This window comes from Stegastes partitus, unplaced genomic scaffold, assembly GCF_000690725.1.
Source record: "Stegastes partitus isolate 25-593 unplaced genomic scaffold, Stegastes_partitus-1.0.2 Scaffold556, whole genome shotgun sequence".
Lineage (NCBI taxonomy): Eukaryota > Metazoa > Chordata > Actinopteri > Pomacentridae > Stegastes > Stegastes partitus.
In genome coordinates, this window is record NW_007578287.1 from 273581 (window position 1) to 301547 (window position 27967).

At 39.6% G+C, this 27967-nt stretch overlaps 1 protein-coding gene across 2 annotated transcripts; it reads right to left on the reverse strand.

Moving 5' to 3' along the window:
- Positions 1-4584: 4584 nt before the first annotated feature.
- LOC103362109 (myotubularin-related protein 1-like) lies at positions 4585-26763 on the reverse strand. 2 transcript variants are annotated; one of them, XM_008288376.1, is made up of 19 exons: positions 26428-26763; positions 24403-24508; positions 24303-24326; positions 22146-22169; positions 15354-15441; positions 15086-15180; positions 14600-14707; positions 14357-14455; positions 13490-13573; positions 12831-12980; positions 12301-12489; positions 11971-12156; positions 11678-11836; positions 11545-11592; positions 10243-10335; positions 9936-10049; positions 9809-9852; positions 9601-9733; positions 4585-7663 (listed from the first exon to the last, which is right to left on the reverse strand). In XM_008288376.1, the coding sequence occupies exons 1-19, from the start codon at positions 26523-26525 to the stop codon at positions 7496-7498; spliced, it is 2010 nt and encodes a 669-aa protein (XP_008286598.1). In that variant the 5' UTR covers positions 26526-26763; the 3' UTR covers positions 4585-7495. The 2 variants fall into 2 exon arrangements, with proteins under 2 accessions (XP_008286598.1, XP_008286599.1); XM_008288377.1 differs by lacking the exons at positions 22146-22169; positions 24303-24326.
- Between the last annotated feature and the right edge of the window lie 1204 nt (positions 26764-27967).

A 27967-nucleotide genomic window follows, 5' to 3' on the forward strand; every position in this document is an offset into this window, starting at 1 on the left:
ATCTGTCCCAAACAAACTAGATCACATGCTTTGTCGTCCACATATGTCTCCACCCTAAAAAATGTTCAAGCTGTATTCTTTTTGGCTGTATCCCACTGCATCGGAAAGGGAGTTTCAGATAGACGATCAGACATACAGATACAAAATGGGTGCCATGGGAAAAAGTATTTATGAAAGAAGAGGTGTTGAAGGGATATCAGATAAGCAATGAAGGATGACACCTATGAAGTCGGAGAGGAGTTCAAGTGACTAAGCACTGCCACGCAGAACATTGTGGTGAACATAATCCGCGTTTTAAAAAAAGGTAGAACTTCTTTAGCTGTGTAGATGATTTTAGCAGCCATAGTTAGCTTTAGGTTTTAAATAGCGTCCTAACAAATACTTTTGGAAAGTTGTGATGGTTGTACTGTGAGCAGTTCTGTGTTTATACAAGTAGAAGTCTCTAGGAGCATATTTATGCTCCATATTAGACTTAAGTCTTTAGTGTGTGTGTGTTTACACTCTTCGCCTGCTCTTTTTACACTTTGTACCCGAATTGAATTTTCCTAATAACGTAGCTTAAACTTTTGTAGATAGTTACTGCTTCCTAGAAAGTGAGCTTGTTGTGTACTGCCAACGGTTAGTTGTTTTACTACGCAATTCTCGAGTCTTGTATGTTCTTAAATGAGAAAGCTTTAACTGGGAGACCTGGGCTGCATCGGAAAGCCATTCACTGTTTTCTATACTGTCGGATATTTAGATTGTTTTATAGCACTGCTCCAAATTTGAAGTGACACACAGAGTGGATTTCAATCATAGTGAATGAAGTCATCATGTCTGGTAGAGAATGGCATCGTCAACAAAAGACATTTGTATGATTGCGAAGGTGGTTGTGTGAAGCACCACATTGGATTGGCTTTCCAGGTAATTCTTTATTCATACTTGAATATTTCTGAGCCTTCTGAAAAAAAGTTCTCCAATTAGAATATGAAACCACTGCATGCACATCTGCAGCCCTCTTTGCTGTATAAGAGAGCTTGCTTTTGTTTTACTGTTCTTTCAAAAACAGACCAACAACCACCTATGCATTTTTAAAACATAAAGAAGAAAGAAATGCACGATATAAATGTGAAACATGCAGCGACTGGTTAACGGCTACCGTTAAGCACTGTACATGACTGAGTAGTGTCTGATAGAACAGTCTGTATCTACGCAGAAGAAAATGTGTGAAGGACTTTGGATGTTAGCTCTTGACCTTAATGTGTATAAATCTCTGTTTTTACATTTTGTTCTTAACTATGTTGAATACTGAATGAGTATGTGTTATGTGAGCTGTAATAGTGTCGGAGAGTGCAGTCATCCAGCTGTGGTCTATAAGAAGAGTTGGTTACATATCTGACAGGATGCAGCATAGTCCTACACAAATACCGCACTCTGCTCTCCTCCATGTTGCCTTGGAAAAGCAGTCTCTTCTACTCACAATTCCTTTTTCACTCCTTCACTCAAAGTCCTTGAACACGACAGCCTGCTGCAGCACAACATGCCACGGCAGCTGGTTGCACAAAGATAGACAAATAGAGCACATGCACACAAAGTTGTGAACTTATTTTGAGTGTTAAGCAGCACGTTTGCTGTGCATTTAACTTCTAAAGCTGCATAGTGCCATGGAGAAAACAGAGGTCCGTTCATAGTGTTATCTTAATCTTCAAGTCATAGTAGAACTCTCTTAACAAAAAAAAACAAACTTACTTATTGTATTGGGGGGAAAAAACTGCCATAGGTGTAAAGACCTCAAAAGGCAGGCTTATCTGATATTTTAAGTATAAAAGCAGGGATAGGCAGTATTTTCTGGCCTCACTAGGCAATTATTCTACACTAACTGTTCTGCATGTAGTAATTCAACTGATTTGAAAGGAAACTAGAATCCTGCACCTGCTCCTGGCTCCTTTTTCAGGCTTTAAAAAAAAATCTAGATTTCTCTCCATGACTTTGAGGTTCATGCCTACAAATGTATGTGACACATGTATACTGTATGTAGGCTGACAGATTTTTGTGCAACCAGTTGTCAGTGCTGAAACACCCCATTTATGGTAAACCAGTGTGTTGCCTCAGCAGTCATGATAATTCTCTGTTTTTTAGGGCTCTCATACCATTTTATAAAAGCGATCCAACATGTTTTGTGAGCTGCATTTTGAACTTGACTGGCGTGTTGTGTTCAGGGACTGTGGGTGGTTGGAGTTGCTGTAAAAACTGATGAGTTCACCTTGTAAGACTCATGCATGGATAATCTCTCTGCCCTATCAGCTGTAATTCAAATGGTGCTTCTCTCTTTGCCTTATACCCTGCACAGTCCCACAGGGACGCGCCACAATATTCATCTTAACACGCCGTAGCTGCAGCAACTGAGTGGGAGCAACAGCCACTGCCTTCATCTTCTGGTGAGCGAGTGGACTCAGTACCCAGAGGACGGAAAGGCGTGGCTGTTTCATCAGGCTCAGGCTGCTGAGAGCTGAACTTCACTCAAACACAAAATCGCAAAACTTTCTGTTTACTGAATGTATTAAACATCGTCATGTTTTATAGCAAAAAAACATTTGGCTTGTAGCAAAAACTCTAATTCACCAAAGACGTAGCGCTGATTGTGATTGACTTTGCCTTTATTTATTGGAAATGAAGGACAATAATGAAGAAAAAGGATTTGCTTGAATCTGAATATAACGCAGACGACCTCGAGTGCGACGTTTGAATTAGTTTAATCATTAAGATTAAGACTTGGAGTGAGGAGTAGAGTGTACGTGGATGTAAAGGGTCTGTTTTGAAATAAGTAAAGAAAGTAGAAATGCACCTGATACGACATAATGTGTGTAGCTGTATGCTCACTTCAATACACGATGTGTGAATGACTGAGTTTACTGTCGGTATTGTGGATGGTGATGCTGCTTTAAGGGTCCTATGTGGAACACAATGTACTGCTGTTTGGAATCATTTACCAGACTGTACTGAACGTATGGACGATGGACACCACAACATGACCATCAAAGCTGCTGCAGCCCTGTGTAGTGTGTGCTGACCCCAACACGACTGAAGTACCTACCAGCAAAATGTAGCTCATCTAATGTGAATGATTTGGTGTTGGGTGGCTGGGGACTCTGGTGAGGTGTTTACATTTGGGGCTTGGGGCACATCAGCCATGTGTGGTTGTTGTTAAGGATACTGTAGCGGTGTATAATAGGCTGGGAGGCAATCACAGGGGGAAGCAGCAAGGGTGGGATGGGAAATATTTTGTGCTTTAAAAAATTCCTAACAGTATAAGTTTTGAACCCTTTGAATGGAGCATAATCAAGGAAACAAACTGGATAATGAGATTTCTGATAAAAACACAACAGCAAGATATCAGCATAACCACATTTTTATTAATGGTAGTTGCATTTAAAACATTAGAGTAATCAAATGTGTCTTTGAAAATCACATAAAAAGTGGAAACTATGACCAGAGATCAGATGAGGTGCTGACCATATTAGCATAAGGGAAGTGACCTTGTTTTACATTTATGACCCTCCTCAAACAGTAAAGGCATTCTAAAGCCACGTGTTCAAGCTGTTGTAAAATGTTTCTTCTGTCATGAATGAGCTGCAATTTTGCAGGTTTAGGCTGAATTACAGGAGCTCTAAAAAAAAAAAAAATTGTCAGACAGTTTTGAGGGACTGAAAAATCCAGTCAAATGTGACTTTCACCAATAGCGCTGTCAAAACAGGCCAAAAAAGACATTCAATTATTTGTGCTGACAAAAAAAAAAGAAAAAGATTTGAATAGCTGTCTTTTGCTCACATTTCATTTGGTCTGGAAAAGTGCTGGGGTGTGGTGCCTTTTTTTTCCCCACAATAAAATCAAAATTTTCACAATCAAATTTATACTTATTGACAGCCCTGTTGTACAAAGCACACAAACCTGGACCAGATTTTTTTTTTCTCAAGGAATAATTGCACTAAACTAGCCTTCGGTGTACATCAAACCTCCCTGACTGCATGGGATCTGCACTTCTGTGGCAGTTCTTCCACGTTAAAGACACGGTTGTGGGCGCAGTCGCGTGACACTCACCTGCTGTCATGCTGCTGCTCTGCCTGTCCCGTCCCTGCAGTGTGCTCCAGTGCTGGTCACTGTGTCGTTCAAAGCCAGCCAAAGTCCTGCAGCCTCACCTTTTGATTTAGAAACAGATTCTGGTAAACAAAAAAACCAACAACAGTCACATCTTGTTCCCAGTACGGAGCCCAGCAAAGCTAAAGCTTAACAGAAACGAGGGCTGCCTTTGTAAGGTCACCTGCCACATACACTCACACTTATACAGTATACTGCTCTGATACACATACGCACTTTGATGCATGCTTTTCTCTACATACTGTATTATAGTTACTTGTAGCTTGCAAGTGTTGAACTGTGCGTCTTTCAGACAACTGAATGTTGGACACTGCTTTAAAGTGTAATAGTGAACTCTGCTTTCTCTCTTATTCCACTATGCTAACTTTCTGACAATATGTTACAGGTATTGTTACTAATATGAACCAATAAAAAAAACAATAAAAAAATAAATACAAGGAAGACACTGGATTTCTGAATTGTTCCTGTTTTATTTTTTTTTTTAATGGAATGTCAGAAGTGAATATGGCTCATTAGGAGGTTTTGTGTTTAGCTTCACATAATTAAACATGGTTACATTAAAAAAAAAAGACAAATTCACACTTAAGCTTCCACATGTATGTACAGCAATATATGGGTGACATTGTGTTCGACTAAAAGGGCTGCCTTTACACTGTAAAAATACACCAAAAGAGCAAAAATAATAAAAGTAGGCAGAACTGTGAGGGTTAAACCTGCTATGTGCTCATTTAAACACTAATCCAGCCCAACAAGTGAGTGCACTGTTGAAATAACAGCAACAGGACCACATTCGTAACCGTTATCCAAACTAATATTATTGGATGAGGGCTGATTGTTACTCTTCTAATTGGCTGGGATGGCACTATATAGTCACACAAAACGTTCTGTGCAATTGTCCAGGACTTAAAAGCTAAGAAACATCCTGAATTATTATAAGTCAGCAGTGAAACCTGCTCAAATCTTTCATAGCACATTAAACTTATGATTGTATTGACTGTATGACAATCGAAAAAACTTTCACTTTGACACACTAGCTGGGTAACAATAATACGCTTCTGACACTCAATTTTGATTGGCTGTTTTATTTGTCACTCCTATTTAACAAAGACCTAAAATAACACTGTTCTAGTCACGATCAAGTGAGAAATAAGTAGCACTTTTGCAGGTTTAAGCTTCAAGACTTCAAGACAAAAAAAATCCAACATATCTACTCTTTCAGCACTTTCTTTCCTGAATCCTCTAAGACAGGGGTTCCCAAAGTGAGGCCTCGGGACCCCCTGAGGGGTCGCGAAATGATTTTCAGAGTCCTCCTGATGTAACCCCTGGAGTGATTACAACGGATTAACAACAGTATCATTTGGACGTGAAACATCACATATGTCACACATGTCAGGGTACACCAGGAGATTTCTTCTGAACATCTCAAACCAGTACATTAGGATTTAAAGCTTGGATCATATTTTTCATAATGAAACGCTGGTTGATACCAACAAAAGAGAAGGCAGCAGAGGGGGGTGGAGAACCACTGTCAACTTCTGGTGCGAGAGGAGGAGAGGACCACCGTTACTCTGACTGAGATATTCTTCTGCTTATATGGAAATTAAAGTGTATAAGTCACTACTTTGCATTCCAGCAACAATGTTCACTCGTAAGTTACATGGAGATTTTGACGGATGTGGTCTGCTTTCATCTTATAGTAAATTGTTATATGTGAAATCATACCATGGTTGTCAGGCTGTTCTCTTCCTTTTTATTGTCGTTTTGCCCGTGTTTGGATACACCTATTAGTGCGTGCATCCGTGTGCACACGTTTTGTTATGCTTCAGTCACCTCCGGGGATAGTGGGGGTCACCAGTCTCAGGAACTGTTATTTTGAGGGTCGAGGGCTGAAAAGTTTGGGAACCCCTGCTCTAAGACCTAACCACTAAATGATAAAAAGACTTTTAACTTGTTTCCCAAGTTGTGCCACTGTTGCGCTGAAGCAAAACAAAAGATTGCAGCCTGCTGTCAACACGGACTGAAAACAGAGATTGCTTTCACTCCATGTTCAAAGCTCCATCCACCCAATTAACAGAAAAATAAATTATTAGCTCCCGACCCAATATATTGTAACACAAAAGGGGCACTAACTGTATAAGTATAAACACTGATCAGAATTTTACACCAGTAAAAAACAAAGCGGTGGGGATATAAAACCAGTGACACGGCTGAATCATGGAGTCACCAATGTAAACAAAAGGAAGACAACAGTTTTTAAGACAAAATAAAGAAAAACACGAAGGCAGTGTCCCGGGAGTGAAGAAGGGGAAAAGAAAGCCGTCCACCAGTGCAGAGAGTTCATGGCAGGCTGTTTCTGTTTTGGTCTCTGCTGTGGCAGTGTCTGCACGCGGGAGGTAGGTGAAGGGTCACGATGTATTTATGGAAGGGATGGGATCTGGAGGTGTCAACAGCTAACTTTTAGACTGGGATTCATGCTGTGATTATAATGGTCTATGATTTTTATTCCTAAAATGATTCTTCCACTTTAATAAAATTACAGTTCCTGTGAATGTAATTTTAAAAAATGAGTGCTGTGGCATAGCTGATCATAAAGATTCAGCATTGATCAACATTGCTCAAACATTGACAAAGTGGAGATGAAGTGTCAGGGCTATTTTATTTAAAAAGTAAAGTTATTTGCAACATGTGACTGTCAGCTGTCTACAGTCTGAGCCCTGAGACATGTAACGTTTCCTCATACAAAAATAAAATCACCTACTAATAAAATTGGTGGCATCTTCACAAAACCGAGGATCAAGTCTGAATGTAATTATAAACACAAACTCTTAGTTCCTCTTAGTACAGAAGGAGCAGGCTGTTCTGAACTGATGAAGGCAGTGGAAACAATCACAAGAAGGTTCAATTAGGTCTAGTAAAATCCACCGAGGAGGAAATGCTTTCATCACTGTTTGGTTGTTTGTCAGCAGGATTATAGAAAAACGACCAAGCTGATTTTCATGAAACTTGGAGAGGTGGAGCATGTTCTAACCATAAAATTTGTTGCAGACCTAGTTTGCTGGGAAATCCCATTTCACTTAACAATGGTAGGTTGGCCTTGGTAGAAATCTGCATTCTCCAAGTGCACCTTAAGCTTTTAAGACTTTCTTAAATATATATTTTTTTTAACTTCACAAACACCTTGAGATCACTTTACCTTGCTAAATGTTTTTGGATAAATGCAGAACTGGTATTATAATTTACGAATCCCTCAGGTTGTAAACATTGTTATCCTCAGCATGTGTTGTAACAGGGTTAAAACATGCATATAACTATGTGCCTTTGTGTGGCAGACAGTGGAGTGTGGCGGTGCTTCAGATGTGAGTTACACGGCGGTGTGTAGCGGGGTTCCTGTGGTGTGTGTGGGGGAGGGGGAATGTTCAGAGGAGGAGGACAGGGAGTGGGAGGTAGCCTCTCTCTGCAGCTCCTCCACCCTCCTCTGGAGCTCTGCTCGTAAGATCAGCATTTCCTTCAGTGTCTGATGCACCGGCACCTGAAACACAAAATCACAGTGTCATGAACAAAGGCTTTACACTACAAGTAGAATGTAGCTCAAGTCAGGTACGACTGAGAGGTGGCTTGTGTGAGAAGTGAAACCTCGTTGGCTACTTCAATGACAAATTATTAGGGCCACTGGCACTGAAATCAAGGATCTCAAGAATACTGTAATATTTTGAAAAAAAGTTTAATCTTACGAGAACAAAACTATAATTTCAAGAAAAAAGTTAAATTGTGAATGATTCTATACATTCACAAAGCACTAAGTCATCATTTTACAAAAAACCATAAGATGAAATTTGCAGTTTTACATCAATTAAAGCAAAAACGTACGATTAAAATTGCAACCCCAATCTAAAAACTAATAAAAATGTGGGTTTATTATTAAGTTTGTAGAGCAACTCCAAAACAGATCTTAGTTTCTATTAAACACTTAATAAACTCTGTCTGTGTATTAAAGTGCATCATTGACATGCTGGATATTTTTACAAGCACAGATCAGCTTAATCAATTAATTTCCACCTTTTTCTGTAAATGTTCTCTAACTTTAGTGGCAGCTTTAAATTTTATGAAAATATAGCTTTAGTCTGAGAACAGCCATCGCATTTAACTCATGTGAATGGTGAATTTTCCAGACGAAGTCACAGTTTTGAAATCAGGAGTTTAGCATAGAGCAGCATGTTGGGAGTGATGGGTACCATGCTGTTTAAATGATTCTATTCCAAATAAGAAGAGCTTTTTTGGAAATTCAACTGTCTTAAAATACAGTAACCATCTTTTTTTTCTGTGATCATTTGATCTTTTGGTTGGGAACTTTTACGCTGAACCAAGCCGGACTTTGCTGCTGCCACCATTGTCTAAAACTGTAGTGCTCACTGCAGCTGACCAGTGACTAGAGCCAAATAGGATGTCAGGATGCAACATCCATCCATCCATTATCTATACACTGCTTAATCCTCATTAGGGTCGCGGGGGGGCTGGAGCCTATCCCAGCTGACTTAGGGCGAAGGCAGGGGACACCCTGAACAGGTCGCCAGTCTATCACAGGGCCACACTGAGAGACAGACAACCAAGCACACTCACATTCACACCTACAGACAATTTAGAATCACCAATTAACCTCAGCATGTTTTTGGACTGTGTGGGAGGAAGCCAGAGAACCCGGAGAGAACCCACGCTGCACGGGGAGAACATGCAAACTCCACGCAGAAAGATTCCGGTGTCCCCACCGGGACGCGAACTGGCAACCTTCTTGCTGCGAAGCAACAGTGCTACCAACTGCGCCACCCTGCAGCCAGGATGCAACAATTACGCAGTAATAGAAGAATAGAAGAAAAAAAAACTGCTACAATGAACTAAACTTCAAAAACAGGCGTCAGTTAACAATATTGATGTCGATGCATTTCCTGTGTCAACGTCACTGATTATGTTGACAATAGTGGCAGGTTTAATTTTACAAGGTGCATATTATGAGTAAATTTACAATTTTATAAATGTCAATACTGTAAAAATATACAAGAAATCTGCATTTATAATGTCAGTAAAGTGTCATGAAAAACAAACAACAAAAAAACTCCCACTATGAGTTAACTTTTAATGTTATAACAAAGACATAATGCAATGAAAGGCACAAAATATATATTGTGCCATATGAGAAATGTAGTGGTTTTATGGGCACAGAAGGGTTCCGTTTTAATTAGAGTTTCTGTTTGTTCACTCATAGCTTCCTCATGACCAGTTTGTGAAAAAAAATGCCGAAATGAAATGTTAGGAGAACTGAAATTAACATTTTGATGAATTCTGGTCACACTAGTCAGCATTTTCTGTCATCGTTTTCTGATTTATTTTGTACTCTTTCTCTGATCAACTTCAACAAGCATCTATATCACAGCCTTAAATACTCCTCCATCACCTAGTGAAGAGACAGCATACCTGTGGTCTCATGCGTGGGTTCCAGCGGGCGTAGTAGCTGGTCCACAGCTCCAGGTGTCTGGAGGAGACCAGTGGGTACAAAACATGGTTCTCATAGTCCACATAGAAAGGGTTGGTGAAGTCCTCTGGTTGGCTGGTAAGGAAAAGCATAAGACAGTCAGACAGTCATTCACTCCACTCCCTCATATTAATGAGGCCAGTATTTTACCTGTTGATGTAGGACCACAGGGACACAGTCTTGGCCTGAACCTCCTGCATAGGAAAGAGAAAAACTTTCATTTGGTTCTTATAGATCCATGACGCTTATTACCGGAAGCAAAAACATACAAACATACCTTGGCTGCTCTCTCCTGTTCACTGTTATAGAGGAATGTACCAAACAGACAGCTGTAGAGGTGGTCCAGCACTGTGATCAGGAACAGTTCATTGAATTCAAAAGCTGCTGGGAACTGCAGTCAGAAGAAGAAAATATTATGAGATGCAGCTTCTGAGGATCCTAGAAAGAGCGATTGTACATACAGTAGACATACATACATATACAGAGTATACACATAGATGTTTTAGCATGCAACTCCGTGGAAACAAGCAATTAACGCCTGATAATGACATTTGACATCTAAAGTCTGGATTAAGGACTCTGACCTGTCGAGTCATCTGCCAAACACAGTCAATGAACTGGAGGAAAAGAGGTGAGCGCTCCGAGTTCGCGTGGTTCTCATCACCGTGACCCACTCGCTGCAACACAGGGAAAAAAACAGTCATGGATTCAAACTTTAGGGCCTGATATCATGTCTGAATGTCCTCAAATTTGTTCATACGCTCCCATTAACGGAAAAAACAGCTGTCACTGAAATAAGTTGAAATTGACTAAAGTAATAATAAATAAAAAGTTAATGAATATTATGACATCGCTTTTGAATAGTGGTTCAACAGAAAATTTTTTTTTTTAAAAAACAACAACAAAAAAACACAAGCTAACAAGCATGATGGGACCTGTGAACTAATATTTTGTTGAATAACCCTTTGAGGCAATCAGGGCAATCAAGTGTTTTCTGTAACTGTATATCAGACTTCTGCACCTGTTGGCAGCTATTTTGGCCCACTGCTCAACTGCTCATCAGCAAAGTGCTCTAATTTGTCCGGGACAGTTTTTTTATTTTTTAAAAATTCTTTTAAACCACAATTCAAAAGCAACGTCTTCACTAAACAATAATAATTAAAATATATATATTACTTTTTTCAGTTACGAGTTGTTTAAGTGACTATTGGGAATTTTGCCTTTACTTTAATGGAAGGGTATGAATACATTTGAAGACGACTGTACCATAGAGCAAAAATATGACCATCTGCTGTCATGTCATGTCATGTGCTGCCAAAACAGCTATGATGTGCATAAATGCATGCAGAGCACACTTCAGCCCAACTGTGGTATGGTGGTATAAATGACTGACAACTAGAGCTGACATGCACTTAGCATACATTGCAATTGTATTTAATAGGCTAAATAACTTGATATGTGACTGTGTTCGGCCACATGTGCCTGTACACCTGTTCTTTTCCTGTACATGTGAAGTCGTAAATGTGCAACACAATGACAATAATTTACCTAAGGGGGACCTTAAGTAATGACAGTTCATCACAAGGGGTCAAGTTATTAAAACCTCACCAGTCACTGCTCTATGTAACACCTATCAATAGCAGGTGTAAAGGGATGTGATCTGACATCAATGTAGGTAACATATATGTGCAAATATAGTACTGATTGCATGTTAATTACAGGTGTAAATGGGGTTCAGAGGCCATTTTTCTTTTTCTTTTTTTTGCTGCAAATGATTTGTGTTAGACAGTCAACCCAGTCACCATAATTGAGGATGCTGTTCTGTTATGGACACAATACAGTGATATACTTTTTTTTAAGCAACACATTTGGTAGAAATGTCTTACAGCAGAAAACTTGTGTCCGAAGCTAATCCACTCCTTCTCAACCAGAACCTGCAAACGCAAACCAACATAAATCACATTACCACACTGCACAGATGAAGACTACAGCGTTGTAGCTAGTGATGTAGCGTGTTACCTGGAAGCCTCTGAGCGTGCGGTAGTAGCTGTCCAGCATTAGCATGGCCAGAGAAGTGAGCTGGGCGGTTCTGTCCCAGCCATCGCTGCAATGAACCACCACCGACGTCTTCCCGGATTCCAGCTTATCTGCTACCTTTGCTGCTCCTGATAATAACAGCTGAACAAAACCGGGACACATTAGAGTGTGTTACAAGACATTTTAGGTACATTCTCTGCAGGTGAAGCGACACAGAAACAACAGAGTATTTTGGTATATTTAATTAATTCTTTACGATGTGTTTATGTATGTACCCGTATGTACTCCAACCAGTGTGTCTGGTCAATCGCGGAGTGCCAGTGGGCTTCATCTATGGTCGGATAAACTACGTCCTTCATCTTCCTTAAAGACTCCCTCATCACATGGATGTTCGGGATTTCCAGGAAGTTCAGCTCTACGTTGGGGTAGAAACTTTCACTTTCATATCCTCCATCCTTTGCCTGGTGGGTGCAGCAGAGAGGGGCAAGGCCAGAGTGGAGGGATTACAAAGATGAAGAAAGCAAGATCTGAGTCAACATGTGGGATGACAGAGGGAGAAACTAAGAGTAAAATATCATTGGACAAGAAAAATATATGAGTTGGACCTTGTTGGTAATGGCCACGCTGCTCTGCCGGGCATCAAATATGGTGAGCTTGTGGGACTGAGCGTTGGCATCCATGATGATCTGGAGGAAACGTTCGTCTTCTTTACAGCGGCGGTCTGACGGTCCGACTAATGGCTGGCTGCAACGCACAATGGTGGCCTGAGTCTCTGGATGGATCCAGGATAAGACCTGCAGAAAGAACTACCTTAGCTGCATGACATGAACTGGAATCTCATACCTGCAGCTTAAAATACTCAACAGAGCAGCAAATGCAGCTTCCCAACAAATGGACTCTTTGTTGGGAAATGACATGTTTACAACAGGGATTTACAACAGGTTTCAGTTTATTTGCCAAGAATAATGATGTTCACCATGTGGACTTTAACAGCATCAACACCGTTGACCAAAGAATCTCTCTATGTCAAAGACGTTACTCTGTCAGCTGCTGTTTCCAAGGTCAAGATTGAATAACAAAGCTCAATATTAAAAACCTCAGGCGTCTCTCCTCAGAATATGCTTCTCAGACTGACCGGTATGCGGTGCTTGGCCCGAAACAACGACACTCGCTTGATGTCATCGTCCGTGAAGTTAGTGGGGATGACCAGGATGGAGGGATAGGTGTCACATAGCTCGTAGGTGCTGTTGATCTTACTGATGGTCCAGCTCTCATTAGGTAGGCCCTGACGAAAAAAACATCCAACCACATAGAAGAAACCATTAGCAAACCTTGGGGGGGGGGGTTGTGTATATAAAGCACAAAACAAAAGTCTTCCAGTTGGCTAGCTACTGTGTTAAGAGCTTGTATTTACCTTAATTGCAGTGACTAACTCTGTCAGCCTAACAACAGTCAAATCATTGGTTCCATTTTCATTTCTGTTATGCTACTGTCACTTCCTAAACATACATGTCTCGTTAAAACATCTCTTGCTTTTATTTTTTATAGGTCACAATCACTGCCTTTCCTGGTAAGTTTTAAATGTGAAATATCTGCAGGAAGTGGGAGTTTACCTTACAGTACCTTAGCAGCAATTGTGAAACATGATGGTAGGATTAATTTGTGAAAAACTGGAAAACATAATCCTAATACCAAAATGGCAAAACAAAATGTATGATTCCACAATGTTCATGCCAACAACACTGAGTTGTGTGCTGTGAGAATTACACATCTAGTTAACTGGTGCACTGTTACCTGACGTCTGTACTCTGCTGCTGCGTCGTACACCTTCCAGCCGTCCACAGGAAACTGCTCCTTGTACAGGAAGGCAAACATGGGCTGAAAAAGGATGTAGCAGGTGATATGTTAGTATTCAATCTCTGCAGGACGATCAGTATTTATGGCTTGAGCAATTAGATGCTGCTATTGTTTCCTTTATGTAAGACCTTTTTCAAAATACATCAGTATGACCACCACATAGGGTTTATTTTATTGATAGGCCTGAAATCTAAAACAGTCATGAGAATGAAGTGAAACCCCTTTGAAATGATCCCATCGTGAATGTCTGTAGTCCTATAGTTGAGTTAAAGTACACCACTCACTCTTCGTTTGTATCTTGCATGTTGGCACGATCATCGGACAAAGAGCACAGCAGGGACCCTCTGATTGTCTTTTTTGTTGGAATATTCTTAGAACAAGTTACATTTTTTCTGGGTTTTTTCCTTTTGTGTGGTTGATGATGAAACATAAGTGTGTGGGGCTTGTTTGAGAAATAAAAGGCAACTAAGAATTGTGTACAAAAAATATGTAAGTATGGAAAGTCCCATAGCTTATAGTCAAACAATCAGCTTACATGATTATTATTAAGTAATCAATCAATTGCTTACATTATAATCCCATCAAAATCTCCCCAAACTAATAGCGATTCCACCAAACAGTTTTTACGGACCAAAAGATTTTTTTTTAAAAAGAAATGTATGTAACTTTTAACACGTTGACAGTATGGGTATATATCTTGTACTGTATTCAGTCTGATCACAGCAATACTCAATGGCAGCTTTGAAGCAAGACATTCACATCTACTCAAGCCAATAGCAAAGAAGAGATCTGGACGTGACTGACCAGGCTGTGAGAAAGAGGGAAGGCATGTTTGGTCAGCAGCTCCACTATATCTGGCTGGCTCTCCTCTGTCTTATAGGCAAACCTGGGACTCCTCATGTCCTGCAAGCAGAAGATCAGAAAATGCATCAATGTGGAAGACTCCACACAGTTATGTGGATTTGCTGCTTTTCCTCTGTTTTATATTGCTGTTATTGGAAGGTAAAATTCTCAATAATTTTCTGTTTGTGTGTTTGTAAGTGATACCTTGCAAACCAGCTCCAGTCCTTTGGTGTTCTCTCCCTGGTTGGGAACACTGATGGACTCCAGCCTGCTGATGACTCCCAGGTTCACATCAAGAATGAAGTGAGACTCCTGAATGTACACACACTGACATTAACACGATTTGGGGAATACATCTAATTGCGATTTTTCTGACAGATTATGCAATTGTGATTTAATTTGGGACAAACATTTCTAAGTGAAATCCTTAAAAATAAATAAATAAATAAATCAGTCCAGTGTAACAGATTTAAAATAATGTGATGGAGCTTTACCACATATGAGATCATCAAAAGCCTGACTGTCACACAAGCAGGAATTTGTAAAACCGTTGACACAAGAGTTTAAACCCTGAGTCTGGCGTGCTGCATAACATGTATCCTAGAGTGCAGTCTTTTTGCAGTGTTTTCATTTTAAAATATTTTTTTTTAGCCAAATTTTTGTGTAAATAATAAAGCAGGCCTGCAGTACCTTTTCCATGCTGGTGAAATACAGCTTGTAGTCTGTGACGGTCAGAGTCCCATTAAGCAGACCACTGAATGGACAGATGTACATCACATCCTTGACTGCATCAGCGCACACACACACACGTACACACACAGAAGTCACATTGAAAAGATATTGATTCACTGGCAGGAGTGCAGCAAATATATCAAATATTAAGCAACTGAGTGGCAGGATAATACACATGAAGACAGTGGTGGACTCAGGGCAGAGCGACAGAGTGGGAGAAAGGTACCTGTAGTCTGGATGGTCTCTCCTGGCAGCAGAGGAACCTGGTTCTGGGACATTTTGACCTGTGCTCCGTATCTCAGAGCCGAAAGGTTCTGTACATAACACAGACCAGTCAGTGTGACCGCAATGTGCAGCACGAACATGCAGCTAGACCTGCATCATGCACACTTACAGTAAAGTATTAGGATCAGACACTGTATTATATATAAATAATGGTCAAAAATTGCGATTCCCTCGTGATTTACACAGGAGCTTTCCACTTTAGGAATGCATGTGTTTTAGGCAACACTTTATCAAACACCTAATGCTTTCAGATATGTACTCTACAGTCAGTGTTACTGAAAATGAAACGGATAACACCAGTTCAAAACAAGAACAAAAATGAATGCCATCTCAGTTCTGCTGAGGCAACAAGTGAAGCCTGAAAAACATGCTAACACCACCCACTTCTTTACAACATTAAGAAGCATTAGAAACTTGAACTACCTTGGGAATGAAAGACCAGAGTTCTTTGTACTTCACGTACATAACACAATTTTAAACAAAATGGAGGTGAAGATGATCATTATTGTCAACAGCTTCCTAATTCTCTAGTTTCTACAACTTAAATAAGCCTCTCTGCCTGGTGGCAGTGTGGTAGCAACATGAGAAAATAAAACCCAATTACAGCAGAGTGTATAAATAATGTACTGAGAGCTAGCATGTTGCAAGCTCTGTTGTCCGAAGAAATAAAGACGGTATTAAGCATGACCGCACTTTGCACATCTCCTGGTTTGATTGTCTTTGAGTTTTCTTATTTATTCTTGTGGTATATAATAAAATGATTCGTCTAGCACGTCCCAGAGGTCTTCTTTAGACTTTAGATTTGTTCTGTCGTTGACAGACTGAAAAACAACCAACGCCGATTTCTTTTTTTGGCCTTTTTGCCTTTTATTTGATAGGGCAGTAGAGAGAGACAGGAAAGTGGGGGAGAAGAATGGGGGAAGGACCTGCGGAAAAGGGCCATGACTGGGATTCAAACTCATTACTTCCGCATCAGGGACTATAGCTGCGCCCTCACACTTTCATTTACTTTTCAGCATTTATGACTCCATCATTTAAAACAGTAGCCTCAACAATCCACAATGCCGGCAGAAACACAGTCCAGACAGTAAGAGACCCTTCATCATGTTGAAGCACTTAAAGCACTCTTTGCTGTACTTCTATCCAACTCTCAGCAATCAATAAGAAACTTTTGGCATGTCCTGAAGGAAAATACAGTATAAGATTTGTCCCGTAAATGTCATATTGTTTTCCCCAAAAAGTTTCAGGCATGGCTGTGACAGTTTTTTTCTGAAATGATAGTGTTTCTAATACTGTGTACATAATTCCTATATAATTTCCATGTGGAATTTAGTATTCCACTTCCAGATATCCTCTCTTTTAGTCCTTAGTATGGAGAAACAGTATTAAAAAAAAAAAACGGGTTCCTACAATTCCCAGAGTACATCTTTCATAAGACCCTTCTTGTATTTGTTGCTGTTCCTCAGGGCAGTACAGAAGCACTGGAGGAAAGTAAGAGGATAGAGAGGTGTAAGAGGCAGCAAAATGAGGCCAGCAGACCCAAACAGGAAGGAGCAAGGAAGAAGTAAACAGGGGAAAGACAGACAGAAAGAGACTTGCCAAAGCATTGGAAGGATGCTCAGAATCACTTTCTCCATGGTAACAAAGCCCTTCATCCTGTGAATCCTGCTGCAGGGGAGAGCCAGCATGGAGAAAGTGAGAGAAAAAGAGACAGAAAGACAGATTACACAGTAAATAGACACGTGTGCATAGTATACTGTTATTATGGTCATTTCACACGTCCTGCAGTGCTGAGCTCGGTGTCTTCTTGTAGGGAATGACGAGGTCACTGCATAACTTTGTGATTCATACAAGTCCTTTGTACAAAATGATAACCTCAACAAGGCTTTCCTATCAATGCCACTCACTCCTGACACCACAACTCTCTAAACATGTAGGGTCAACCGAATTGCTGATAATGCACATTCCCAACGGGAATACTATCATAAACCAGTCCTGCTAACTGGGACCCACTGAGCAAGAAATCAACAAGATTATTGGACTTTTAATGTATTTAGATTTTTGCAATACTGCGATTATGTTCCCTGATTGGTCGGCTCTTTATTTCACTGAATTATTAAAAAGCAGATACTCCCATTTGGTGTCTTGTAGCAAGAAACAGTCTCTTGGCTAATTTCCCATTATATATATCAGTAGGAGCTAGACCAACTAATCTGTGTGTTACACTGGCTGACACTAACTCATCACCAATATTCAGTATTGTTGTGCTGTAGTGACACAAATATAGAATGACTGATTAAAAGACAAACCCTTTTCCCAAAAATTATTTCTGAGAAAAAAAAACTTTCTTTTTTACTTGTCCTGAGACTGTATTATTCTAATAATAAAAGATTCCTGAAGCCTTCTTTCAGGGAGAAGTGAAACAATATAAAATCCACATTCGGGTGTCTTCTCTATTAGCTGTTGACACACACTCTCCTTTCAAGCATCGTTTTCTGTGACAGTTAGCATTTTCCACACTGTCTGTCTCACATGTCTGTTTCACAGATTTTCCATTGTCAAAAGTCTACATAAACTCCTTTTAACTATCCTACAATTTAGTTCCTCTGTCGAAAAACATGTTACAGGAACCTTCACAAACTCCTGCAGGTAAAACTGGGCTAACCCAACACCTTTAGTGCTAACTGACTCTGAAAGATTCACTATAAACAAGACGAAAATATATACTATCATGATGACATTAAGACTACAAACAGCTCATAATGCAACACTCTATGTAGGTGATTGCTACACTGGTACCCTATCCATAGGTGAAATAATCAATTGAGTAACGTATTAGTCAACTGACTGATAATTAATTAGGCAACAGTTTGATCGCTCATTATTCATTTAGATAATCTTCAAACCAAAATGCCCCAAACTCACTTCTCATCTTCTCCAGAGTGAGCACTGGCTATTTCGTGTTTTGTTTTTTTTTATAGTAAACTCATAGTTACTTGCTGCTGACACATAAAAGCAACAACCTGAAAACATTGTTTTTCACTGTTTTGTGAAATTAACTGACAGTGAAAATAATTTATGACAGACATGCAGCTCTCTGACAATGGAAAAATATGGCTATGTTTGATGCATGCTAACTACCTGAAACACACATACCAAAAAAAACAAAAAACAATAAAATGCAAATTTGCAACAAATTAGGTCAATAACTAAAACAATCCCTTTGTAAAACCAGATTTTCACAAAAGGGCTACAAGATGGATAATGGAGAACATAGTAAATACGGTACTTCAGTGTTGCACATGTTTTAACAAATATGTAATAATCATAAATTATGTAGACTTTATTACCATCGCCTAAATCTGGCTTTTGGGACTCCTGGGGGTCTGGAGCTTCTAGGCAGTTGCTCACTTTCCCCTGTAGATAACCTTTGAGCCACTGTTAGGGCAACAGTGAGGTATGACATTAAGGCTTTGCTGTGAGCAGCAGATATTTACTTGCCCTATGGACAAGTAACAAGTCAGACAAAATAAAATAAAAATAAAGAAACCATTTGCCTTTATATTATGTGCAATTCACTACTCATCAATTTAGTTAAATGAAAACACGTCCGTTTTTTCCCCATTATACGTCCATCCATCCATTATCTATACACCGCTTAATCATCACGGGGGAGCTGGAGCCTATCCCTGACTCAGGGTGACGCCAGGGGACACCCTGGACAGGTCGCCAGTCTATCACAGGGCTACACTTAGAGACAGACAACCAAGCACACTCACATTCACACCTACGAGTAATTCAGAATCACCAATTAACCTCAACATGTTTTTGGACCTTGTGGGAGGAAGCCGAAGAACCCAGAGAGAACCCACGCTGCACGGGGAGAACATGCAAACTCCACGCAAAAAGATCTCGCATGTCCTCACTGGGACGTGAACCGGTGCCACCTTGAAGCTTCCCTAGTATACATCCAACCTAGAATTCAATTCAATTAAATTTTATTTATATAGCACCATATAGAAAAAAAACAGCCTCCAATCAGACAATCCAAACCCTCTGACAAGTAAGTTATATTTGCTACCTCGTGTTAGCTGCTGTACAAAAGCTCCTTTCAGACACAGGACACGGAACACTGCTGGGTTCATCAATCCATTGAAGTGACAGCATTCTGTCATTCAAGCCTCTTTCACACATAGGTCACTTATCCATTAATGCTCCTCACGGCTGCATTCACACATACCACCCACATTACTGGAGAACGTTGCGGGACACACGTGTCATTCATGTCAGACAAGTCAACACACATCACATCACACAAGTGATGTATGATACATAATAATGCAAAAACAGACTAAAACTAAACTAATAGCAGCTGATCAAATTGTCCAAATAACTAACATTATTTCTGATTTCTTAAACAGCGAAATTAAATGTTTAGGGCGGAACCTGACGACCTCCACTACGTGACAAAATATTGAACTGCAGCTGATAAACTGTGAGTCTGTGTGACAGTGAAGAAATGTTCACCGTCGCCTTTAGGTCCTGATCTGATCCCTGAGCTCAGTCATGCCACTGGTGTTGAACAATGCTACAAAATAATCTTGTAGGTTAGATTATTGGTGCTCAGATTGTGTGTCAGCCAGCAGACCTGGGACCAGAAGCATAAAACTCAGTGTAGATTCACAACTAGTATGTACTCACTAAGACAGCAATATGCACATGCATTTATTTTGTCAGATATATAAAGCCATATGTACACCTTACTCATGTGCTACAAATAAATAAATGAGCAGTGCTTGACTCTTCCTAACTCCAAAAATCTAATTGATAATTCAAAAATTTACAAAGAGGTGGGGCATCTTCTGACCATGGACTGTCCTATGATGCAACCAACCTGTCACTCAAAGCAGTCACACCTTTAATTATGCATAATTTTGAGCGTTAACACAATTTAAATCGGTGAGGTTCAGAAAAATTCAAGTCTGGGAGGTTGCTGCTTGGTCTGATTTTGTGTTGTAAACTTTATTATGTCACTATGGGAAGTGTCACATGTGCAAGAGCTTCATTTCCACTTTCAGATTATTCATAAATGGATCCACAAATGATTATATATGCATTCATGACACCCTGCTGTGGCTATTTATTGCAACTGAAGTCATCACATGTACTTGTAAACCATAATTGCAGCAATATGCACAGTGCAGTATGTCAATTATCATTATTAAACATCAGTTCAGGATCAAATAAAAAGACAACAGGGAACTCACTATTCATATGTGAATGAAAAGAATGTAAAAGTTTGTCACTTGTTAATAATTTAAAAATAATTATGCTTATAAATGTACCTTTTAGTGACACTTTGACCCAGACAGGTGACTTTTGTGCCAGGATAAGTGAAAGGTAAATGTCCGAAAACAAAACACCTCAAAAAGTTCATGTCAAGCCCTGAACACTGCAGCAGTCAGTGTCAGATCTATCAGGTTAAGGTGACCTGCAGCAAAGCAAGGGACACAAAGATGCATGGCATATGATGGATGATCTTCTAGAATTTTTAAATGAACAGGGCTGATTTCACCAAACAAGAGAAACAAGAGAAACAAAGAATAACCATGACAAAAGGCACAGCAAGAGGAAAAAAAAAAGGGAAAGAAAGCACTGAGCAGAGAGGGAGAAAGCTCGGGTCTATCTCTGATTGAGGCAAGGAGCCCTGTTAACCTCTGCTTTCAGACATCACTGACAGACCAAACCAGTCTGCAGTTACAGTCACACACCTTGGCCACACAATCACTTCCTGTTTACTTCACATGAAAACAGGAAGCATGTCTGCTCTATAGTCTAAAACAAACACAGTGTAACTATGGGGGTATTATTGTAGCAAAACCATTTGTAAATGTGGAGTGAGATTTGTAAAAAAAATTAACGATGTGTAAAAAGATTAGTAAAAAATTAGTTGAACTATGAAAAGATTTGTAAAAAACCTGCAAGCATCATGCAGCGCTATCCTCCAGAATCTTTGAAGGCACGCAACATTGTCTGATATATATGAACAAGGTAAATTTGCTGAGATTGTGGGTCACTGAGGAAAAATTTTCATAATAGCTTGCAGGCGGCATAACTACTGAGGTAAAGAGCAGCAGAGTGGTACGCAGCCAAAATGAACGATCCTGTGAGCCTGAGCTCAGGGCACAGAAACCCTGTTAGGAGTCTCTCAGGGCAGAAATGTAGCAAAACTCATGTGTAAAAAGACAATTGTGAGGCCCAGTTGTCTTGTAACTGGTGATTTGTCTGTATTTCCAGCACTTGTAGCCAAATACTTTGACTTTTCATCTATCTTTTTACAGTTTGACAAATTTTTTACAAATCTTTTTACACATCAATAGATTTTTTACAAATCTTTTTACACATTTACAAATAATTTTTCTATAATAATACCACCATATGTAACAAGCTGAAAAAGGTGTGAGCATTTGCCTCTGGATGGCATGCTCTATGCCAGCAGTGGATTTTATGCGACATTAGCATGTATTTGTCAGATGAAAAAACTGACATTCCTAGCTGATTATAGCATCCACAATGAAATGAAAAATACTTAATAAACAGATTCCCTAAAACATTTACAGAATATTTACTGCATCACAACACTGCTGAAAGACTCATCATAATTAGAGGGAAGTGTGTGCTTTATAAGTAGGGCATTTATCAGACAACAAGCTGACAAGAGAACAACTCTTACCCTGGGATTCAGCCTCTTGGACACCTGGAGGTTAAACACGTCACATGACACGCACACACATTCACACACACACAAATATACAAATATAAAAAAACAACACATGGAGTTGACATGAAATGGAAACCACTACAATCACACTATGATCTCTATACTTTTACTATGTGGAATGACACCTTTCATTTATTCTTGGAAAACATCTCTTATATAATGTGCTAATGTCTAATACTGCATTGCCTCCAGCATGTGACAGACGGGTGCAAACAGACAAGAGCCCAAAGCAATTGCAAAAACAAAAATGCACTGCAACTTTTAAAATATTCTACATTCAAATTCAAGCTAAGATAACAGCTTAAAGCTGCTAAAATACAGAGGACATGCAGAACAGCCAAGCAAATATACAGTGTTTGTAAATTCAAATGCAAGCCACAGTAAAGCACTGGATATGCCATATAATGTAATTCTACAGAGGAGATCCATAACCCAGAAGCACAGCACTAAAAAGGATTTGGCCCTGATTACATGGCAATCAAATAAAAGTAAATTTGTAAAAACTCAGAGCAGACTTTGACAGGAACAGCTTCTGACTGCAGAAACAGCCTCAAAGAAGAAGGTCTGTGGATTATCCTATGTTAGTACAGCAACATTTCTGTAACATGTAAAGAGCAATGTCCATCCATCCATCCATCCATTATCTATTCATCGCTTAATCCTCATTAGGGTCGCCGGGGGGCTGGAGCCTATCCCAGCTGACTTAGGGTGAAGGCAGGGGACACCCTGGAAGAGGTCACCAGCCTTGAAGAGTAATGTGCAACACTAAATTCCAATCATCTCCATTGGTGGAAGCAGAAACTGAGATAAACATGCTTCTCCAAAGCAGGACCAATAGTCTCTAAATGGAAAGAATACCAACCAAAGGAAGTGAAAATGTTTTCGTGACGACTGCTGATTTGGGGAATTATTCCTGAAACCACGACACTGGCATTTTTTTTTATCTATAATTCTAATTACTATCAGTGTAAATGTCTACATTAAACCTGATCAACATGTAATTTTTACTACTTACATACTGTAAATATTCTGTTAGCGAACAGCTAAGTCTGCTATAGTTAAGGGTCACCTGACTAAGAGTTTCTAGACCAGTAGTTACATTAGATTTTGTGTGCAGCTTTCGTATCTGTAGATATACTTCAACGCCCTTCTGATGAAAATCATTGTTTTTTCCACTTGTCCATATGATGTGCCTATAAACTAAAAGATCAAACATTTAGACTCAGATTCAGACTTCCGGAGTTTCATATATAGTAAACCTAAGGAAAGAATCCTTTCTGCTTACAGAGTGAGGCTTTCTGTATCGTTATTCTTCATCAGAATTGGTTTCTGGTTAAAACATTTATGACTGAAAGACTCCCATATTACAAGATGACATTTGTTGATGTTGAATAGTTTTGTGGTCAAGTTGTAGTGAGTGGGGAAGGGTAGGTGAACAGAGACGCGATGACATCAAAGATCTGCATTCTAAGCAGTTTTAAGCTGTTTAAGAAATATTTTTAGCAGAAAAACATCAAGGCTATCACTGACGCTAATGCAAATGCTTTATCATGTTTGATTGTAAGTGTTTCTACAAATGTAATGTCACGGAACTTGTCTTCAACAGGTGGCACTCTGCTCCCTGTCCAATGTACGTAGAAACCATTTCCCTTGCACACAATAAAGTGAAATGACAGGATCTTCCAACTCTGGGCTGTCATTTGTGTTTGTTAGATGAGCTACACAGCCAAAGGCTAACCTGACTAGCATGGTCAGCACAGAACAACTGCCCCACTGGCTACACATAACAATACATCCCTATCAAGTACTTAGAGTATTTATCCAGACCTGTTTTTTTTTCTTCTCTCAAACTAATCAGTGGGGTTGAAAGCACCAAGTCCAACATTTAATGAGCCAATACATGTCTTGGTTGAGAGCTGCAATTGTAGGACGCAGGCTGCTGACAGACAAAAGCACAAGTATAAACTTACAATAGCTGATCTAAACAATGCCAACAGGAGTGATACAGCACATTCACATACAATAAAGACACAAAGCCCTGCACCACACTCAAGTGCACATACAGCACATGTGTACATAGATGTACACAGGCATTTCTGCCAGCCTTACCATGAAATCTGGTCTTCTCCCAGCCTATCAGTTACAAAACACAAACTGATGAGAAATACTGCCAGCAGTGTGAATGTGTGGGTGTTGAGCTGATAGCTACCTTGTTGTCCCTGTTCGCAAAGTCTGGTTGGACGGATCCTGAGATCTGACTGGAGATGGTGGCTGCTATGAGCTGTTTACACCACTCCACGTGAGAACCTGTCGGACTGAGGAGAAGGACAGGAATAAGGAGCTGACACATATTCACCAAAACTAAAACAACATACTTTTCACATTTGCTTCAACAGGGTTTTTTCCCCCTTGAAATTTAACATTTGTAAATAACTACAAGCAACAGCTGGATGCAAATAGCATTTATGTCAAAAAAGCAGAGGGATGAATATGACGTCACTCTGTTGTTTGCGCTTGAAAATGTATAATGTTATAAAAACTGTCAACTGTTAAAGTAATCTCAGCCCTTTTACTTTTTTCGTGTGGACCACAGCGATCACTTAACAGCCATTCATTTTCCTTTTTGATATTGGGAAATACTACATATAGATAGTTTGAGCGGTTTCTGTGGATGTAAATTGCAATTAATTAGTTGTATGTTTGTTATAATCCCAACAGCCTCTATCTCCCTCTAGCTCGAAGAATACAATGCTGTGTCTTTAGCGCATGTTTTTAAAGCTATAAAATAAATGATACAACATACAAGTCACACGGAAATCCTTTTTTGAAACGTGCAAATGTATTTGTAATAAGTAAAAAATCTGCTTAGCTGATATAATATTGCAAAATGGCATTTATTTATTTGTTTTTTTAATGCCATTTTTCTTGTTATGACAAAGGAATAGGGGTTGACGAATGTGGTTTCTTTTTCAGGCGGACACTGATTATGGGTAATAAATGAAAAATAATTGCAGCAAAAATTAAAATCTTTGCATCAAAATTTAGAATTACATAAAATCCAACATTAATGTCTGTATATTTATGTTGTGTACAACTTTTCAGAGCTTTTCAACATTTATCCCACAGTTTGGATAAACTATTCGTCCTGATAGTGCTGTGGAGAGAAACACAGAGAGGTGGTGGCAGAACCATTTAATAGATTATTTTTTGAGGGGGAATTGCTTGGTAAATAATGATACTGAAATCAGGGAGAAAAAAAAGTTGAATATCAGCTCCAGTAATTGGCACATAAATGGACAAGCAGATGAACTTATCATGGTGTCATGAATAACACTGTATGTTTGTTAAAATCACAGACTGCAGATGAGATGTCAGTTATCAAGCACTTGGCATGTCTCCCCCTTTCTTTGAAGGCTAAATAACACAGATCGAACAAGAATCACATACGCATGTAATCTGAACACAAATACTTAAATACTAGCTTGTAGCCAACATTAGCCTGAACATAACAGCAACAATATAAACAAAAGCATCGTCTGTGCAACAGCAGCTCCTACCGTCAAGATGCTGTCACAGAATATTGTCAAACGCTGCAAATTCTAAATTACCAGATATTTTGTATCATCAACAGCCTCTACATTCAGGGAAACAATTTGTCTCACTCTGCATTTATAAAAGAAGAGTAATTTCCCTAAAAGCGCGGGGTATTAAATGTATCAGTAAGTGGCTGTAAACATTAGCGCTAGCGTCGCCTACAGTACCCTGCTGTGGCCGGCATTAGCGGTAGCTATTTAATACGAAGCTACGCCGGTTTATTATACCTACCTCTAGCTGTTAGGTGTCTCTTAGGGAGCTTGTTAGACCATATTCTTCTCTCCAACAGCACGCTAGGCGCTTTTATGCTTGTTCTCATACTGTATTGTGGTGTAGCATGTTCACCGTTAGCTAGTAACCAGTAGGCTGAACCGTCACTCAAACCTCCAGTCAAAAATCCGGCAATTTGCTGGAACATCTGCTAACAGGAAAGACTCCGAGGTTACTTTTAAAAGTTAAAATGTTTGTAAAACAAGCGCTACTGTGTGGGTTTTGGTACAAGCCGAATAAAAAGATATGATTATAAGAATAGTTTGAGTAATATTTTGTGGACCTGAGCTACTGTGGGAAGTCAAAACATCTGTAAAGGGGCGGCTCGACGCGGGCCTTTGATACACTTGTAATGGAGAGCCCCACTCACCTGTCCAGAGTGTCACCGGTGGCTGATCCGGAGATCGGGGAGCCCCAGGGGTTTCTGTTCGGCCCTGCTCCGTCCGCCGCTCCGGCCTGCTTCTCCATCTGCCAGACAACTGTTTACTTTCTGGGTCACCGGGGGCGGGGGTGGATGGTTTCCTCTGATACAGTATAAGGATGCGGATGAAATTAAACCTCCGTTGAACTCCGGTATCCGCCTTCCGCAGACGCCGCGCTTTTGTTTTGTCAGGAGTCGCGGCCCGTTTAGTGGAATTCGTTCCGAGAGGCTCTCTAACGGATCTTGTTGCTTCGTCTCTTTTGGTTATTTGTGCTTCCTCCTGACTGTTTGACTCGCATCTCTTCCTCGCTCTGTAGCGCCGCCCAGTTACAACCGACAAGATATGAAAGATGAGAGGAAGCAGGAGACAGTGACAGTGATGTGACATGTGCAGCCGTAATCCGGTTTGTTTTGTCGTTCGAGCTGGGTTTAGACAATTCTACTACCAAACTCGAGTTAAAATAATATAATTCAAATTGCATAAAATGCATGTTTGTCTCACCATGCTTATAAAAAAGGATCTTCCCATTAAAAAAATTTAAATAAAAATTGAGAGCAGAGATCTTCCCTAATATAACAGTAACAATTTGAGCAATAATGATAATAAAAAATAACGGATCAGTACATCGGAGCGACTTCCAGACGTCACAAGAGCTGAATGGCTCCTGGGAAGACCTGGAAAGAGGACACATAGAGAAAAGTGGTGTTCCAAATATAAATCTCATTTATCAAAAACAGACATGTAGATGGTGAAAATGAGCAAAACTAAAACAAAAGCAAAGAACCAAATGGATTAACAGCTATGACAAACAAGAGATGAGGACTGAGAGAGGAAAGAAAAGATAGAGAGAAAAAATCCCACCTATTTTAACACCCAAATCCAGTATCCAAAAACACCCAGAAATATTTTAGTTACATAATGTTGTAAGATTTGTCAGAACAAATTAAAAACAGGGTGTCCCTTTCGGCAAAATTTGAATGTCTTGTCAGCAACTATAACACAAGGACTATTTCAACATAATCATAAATAAATACATGGTAATACATAACTACTATAAGTTAAAGTTATATATCTATTTTTACCTTCCAGTGTGTCAGGACAAAACTCAAACAAAAACTGCCAAAAGAAAAAAAAAAAACACAAAGAAAATAACATTTCCTTGAACCCAACCAGGGCAGCTAATGTTCCTGTTAGTTACTTACTGTTGTTGATTCCTAACCTGCCAGAATTTACATGCTGCTTCCCAAGCTACAAAGATACACAACTGTATAGTTTTGATTGTGTAAACCTGTTCATGGTATAAAATCTACTAAACCAGATAAACCCACACTTTTTTGGTTTTCACCGCAGTGGCATCTTTGAGGTGCAGGAGGATGTTCTATAGTTCTATTACATGAAGGAGTGTATGCATGACTCTGATAAGGAGGAATTGTTGAAAGCCCTTCAAACTTAAAAAAAAAATAAAAAAATAAAAAATCAAAGTCAAGC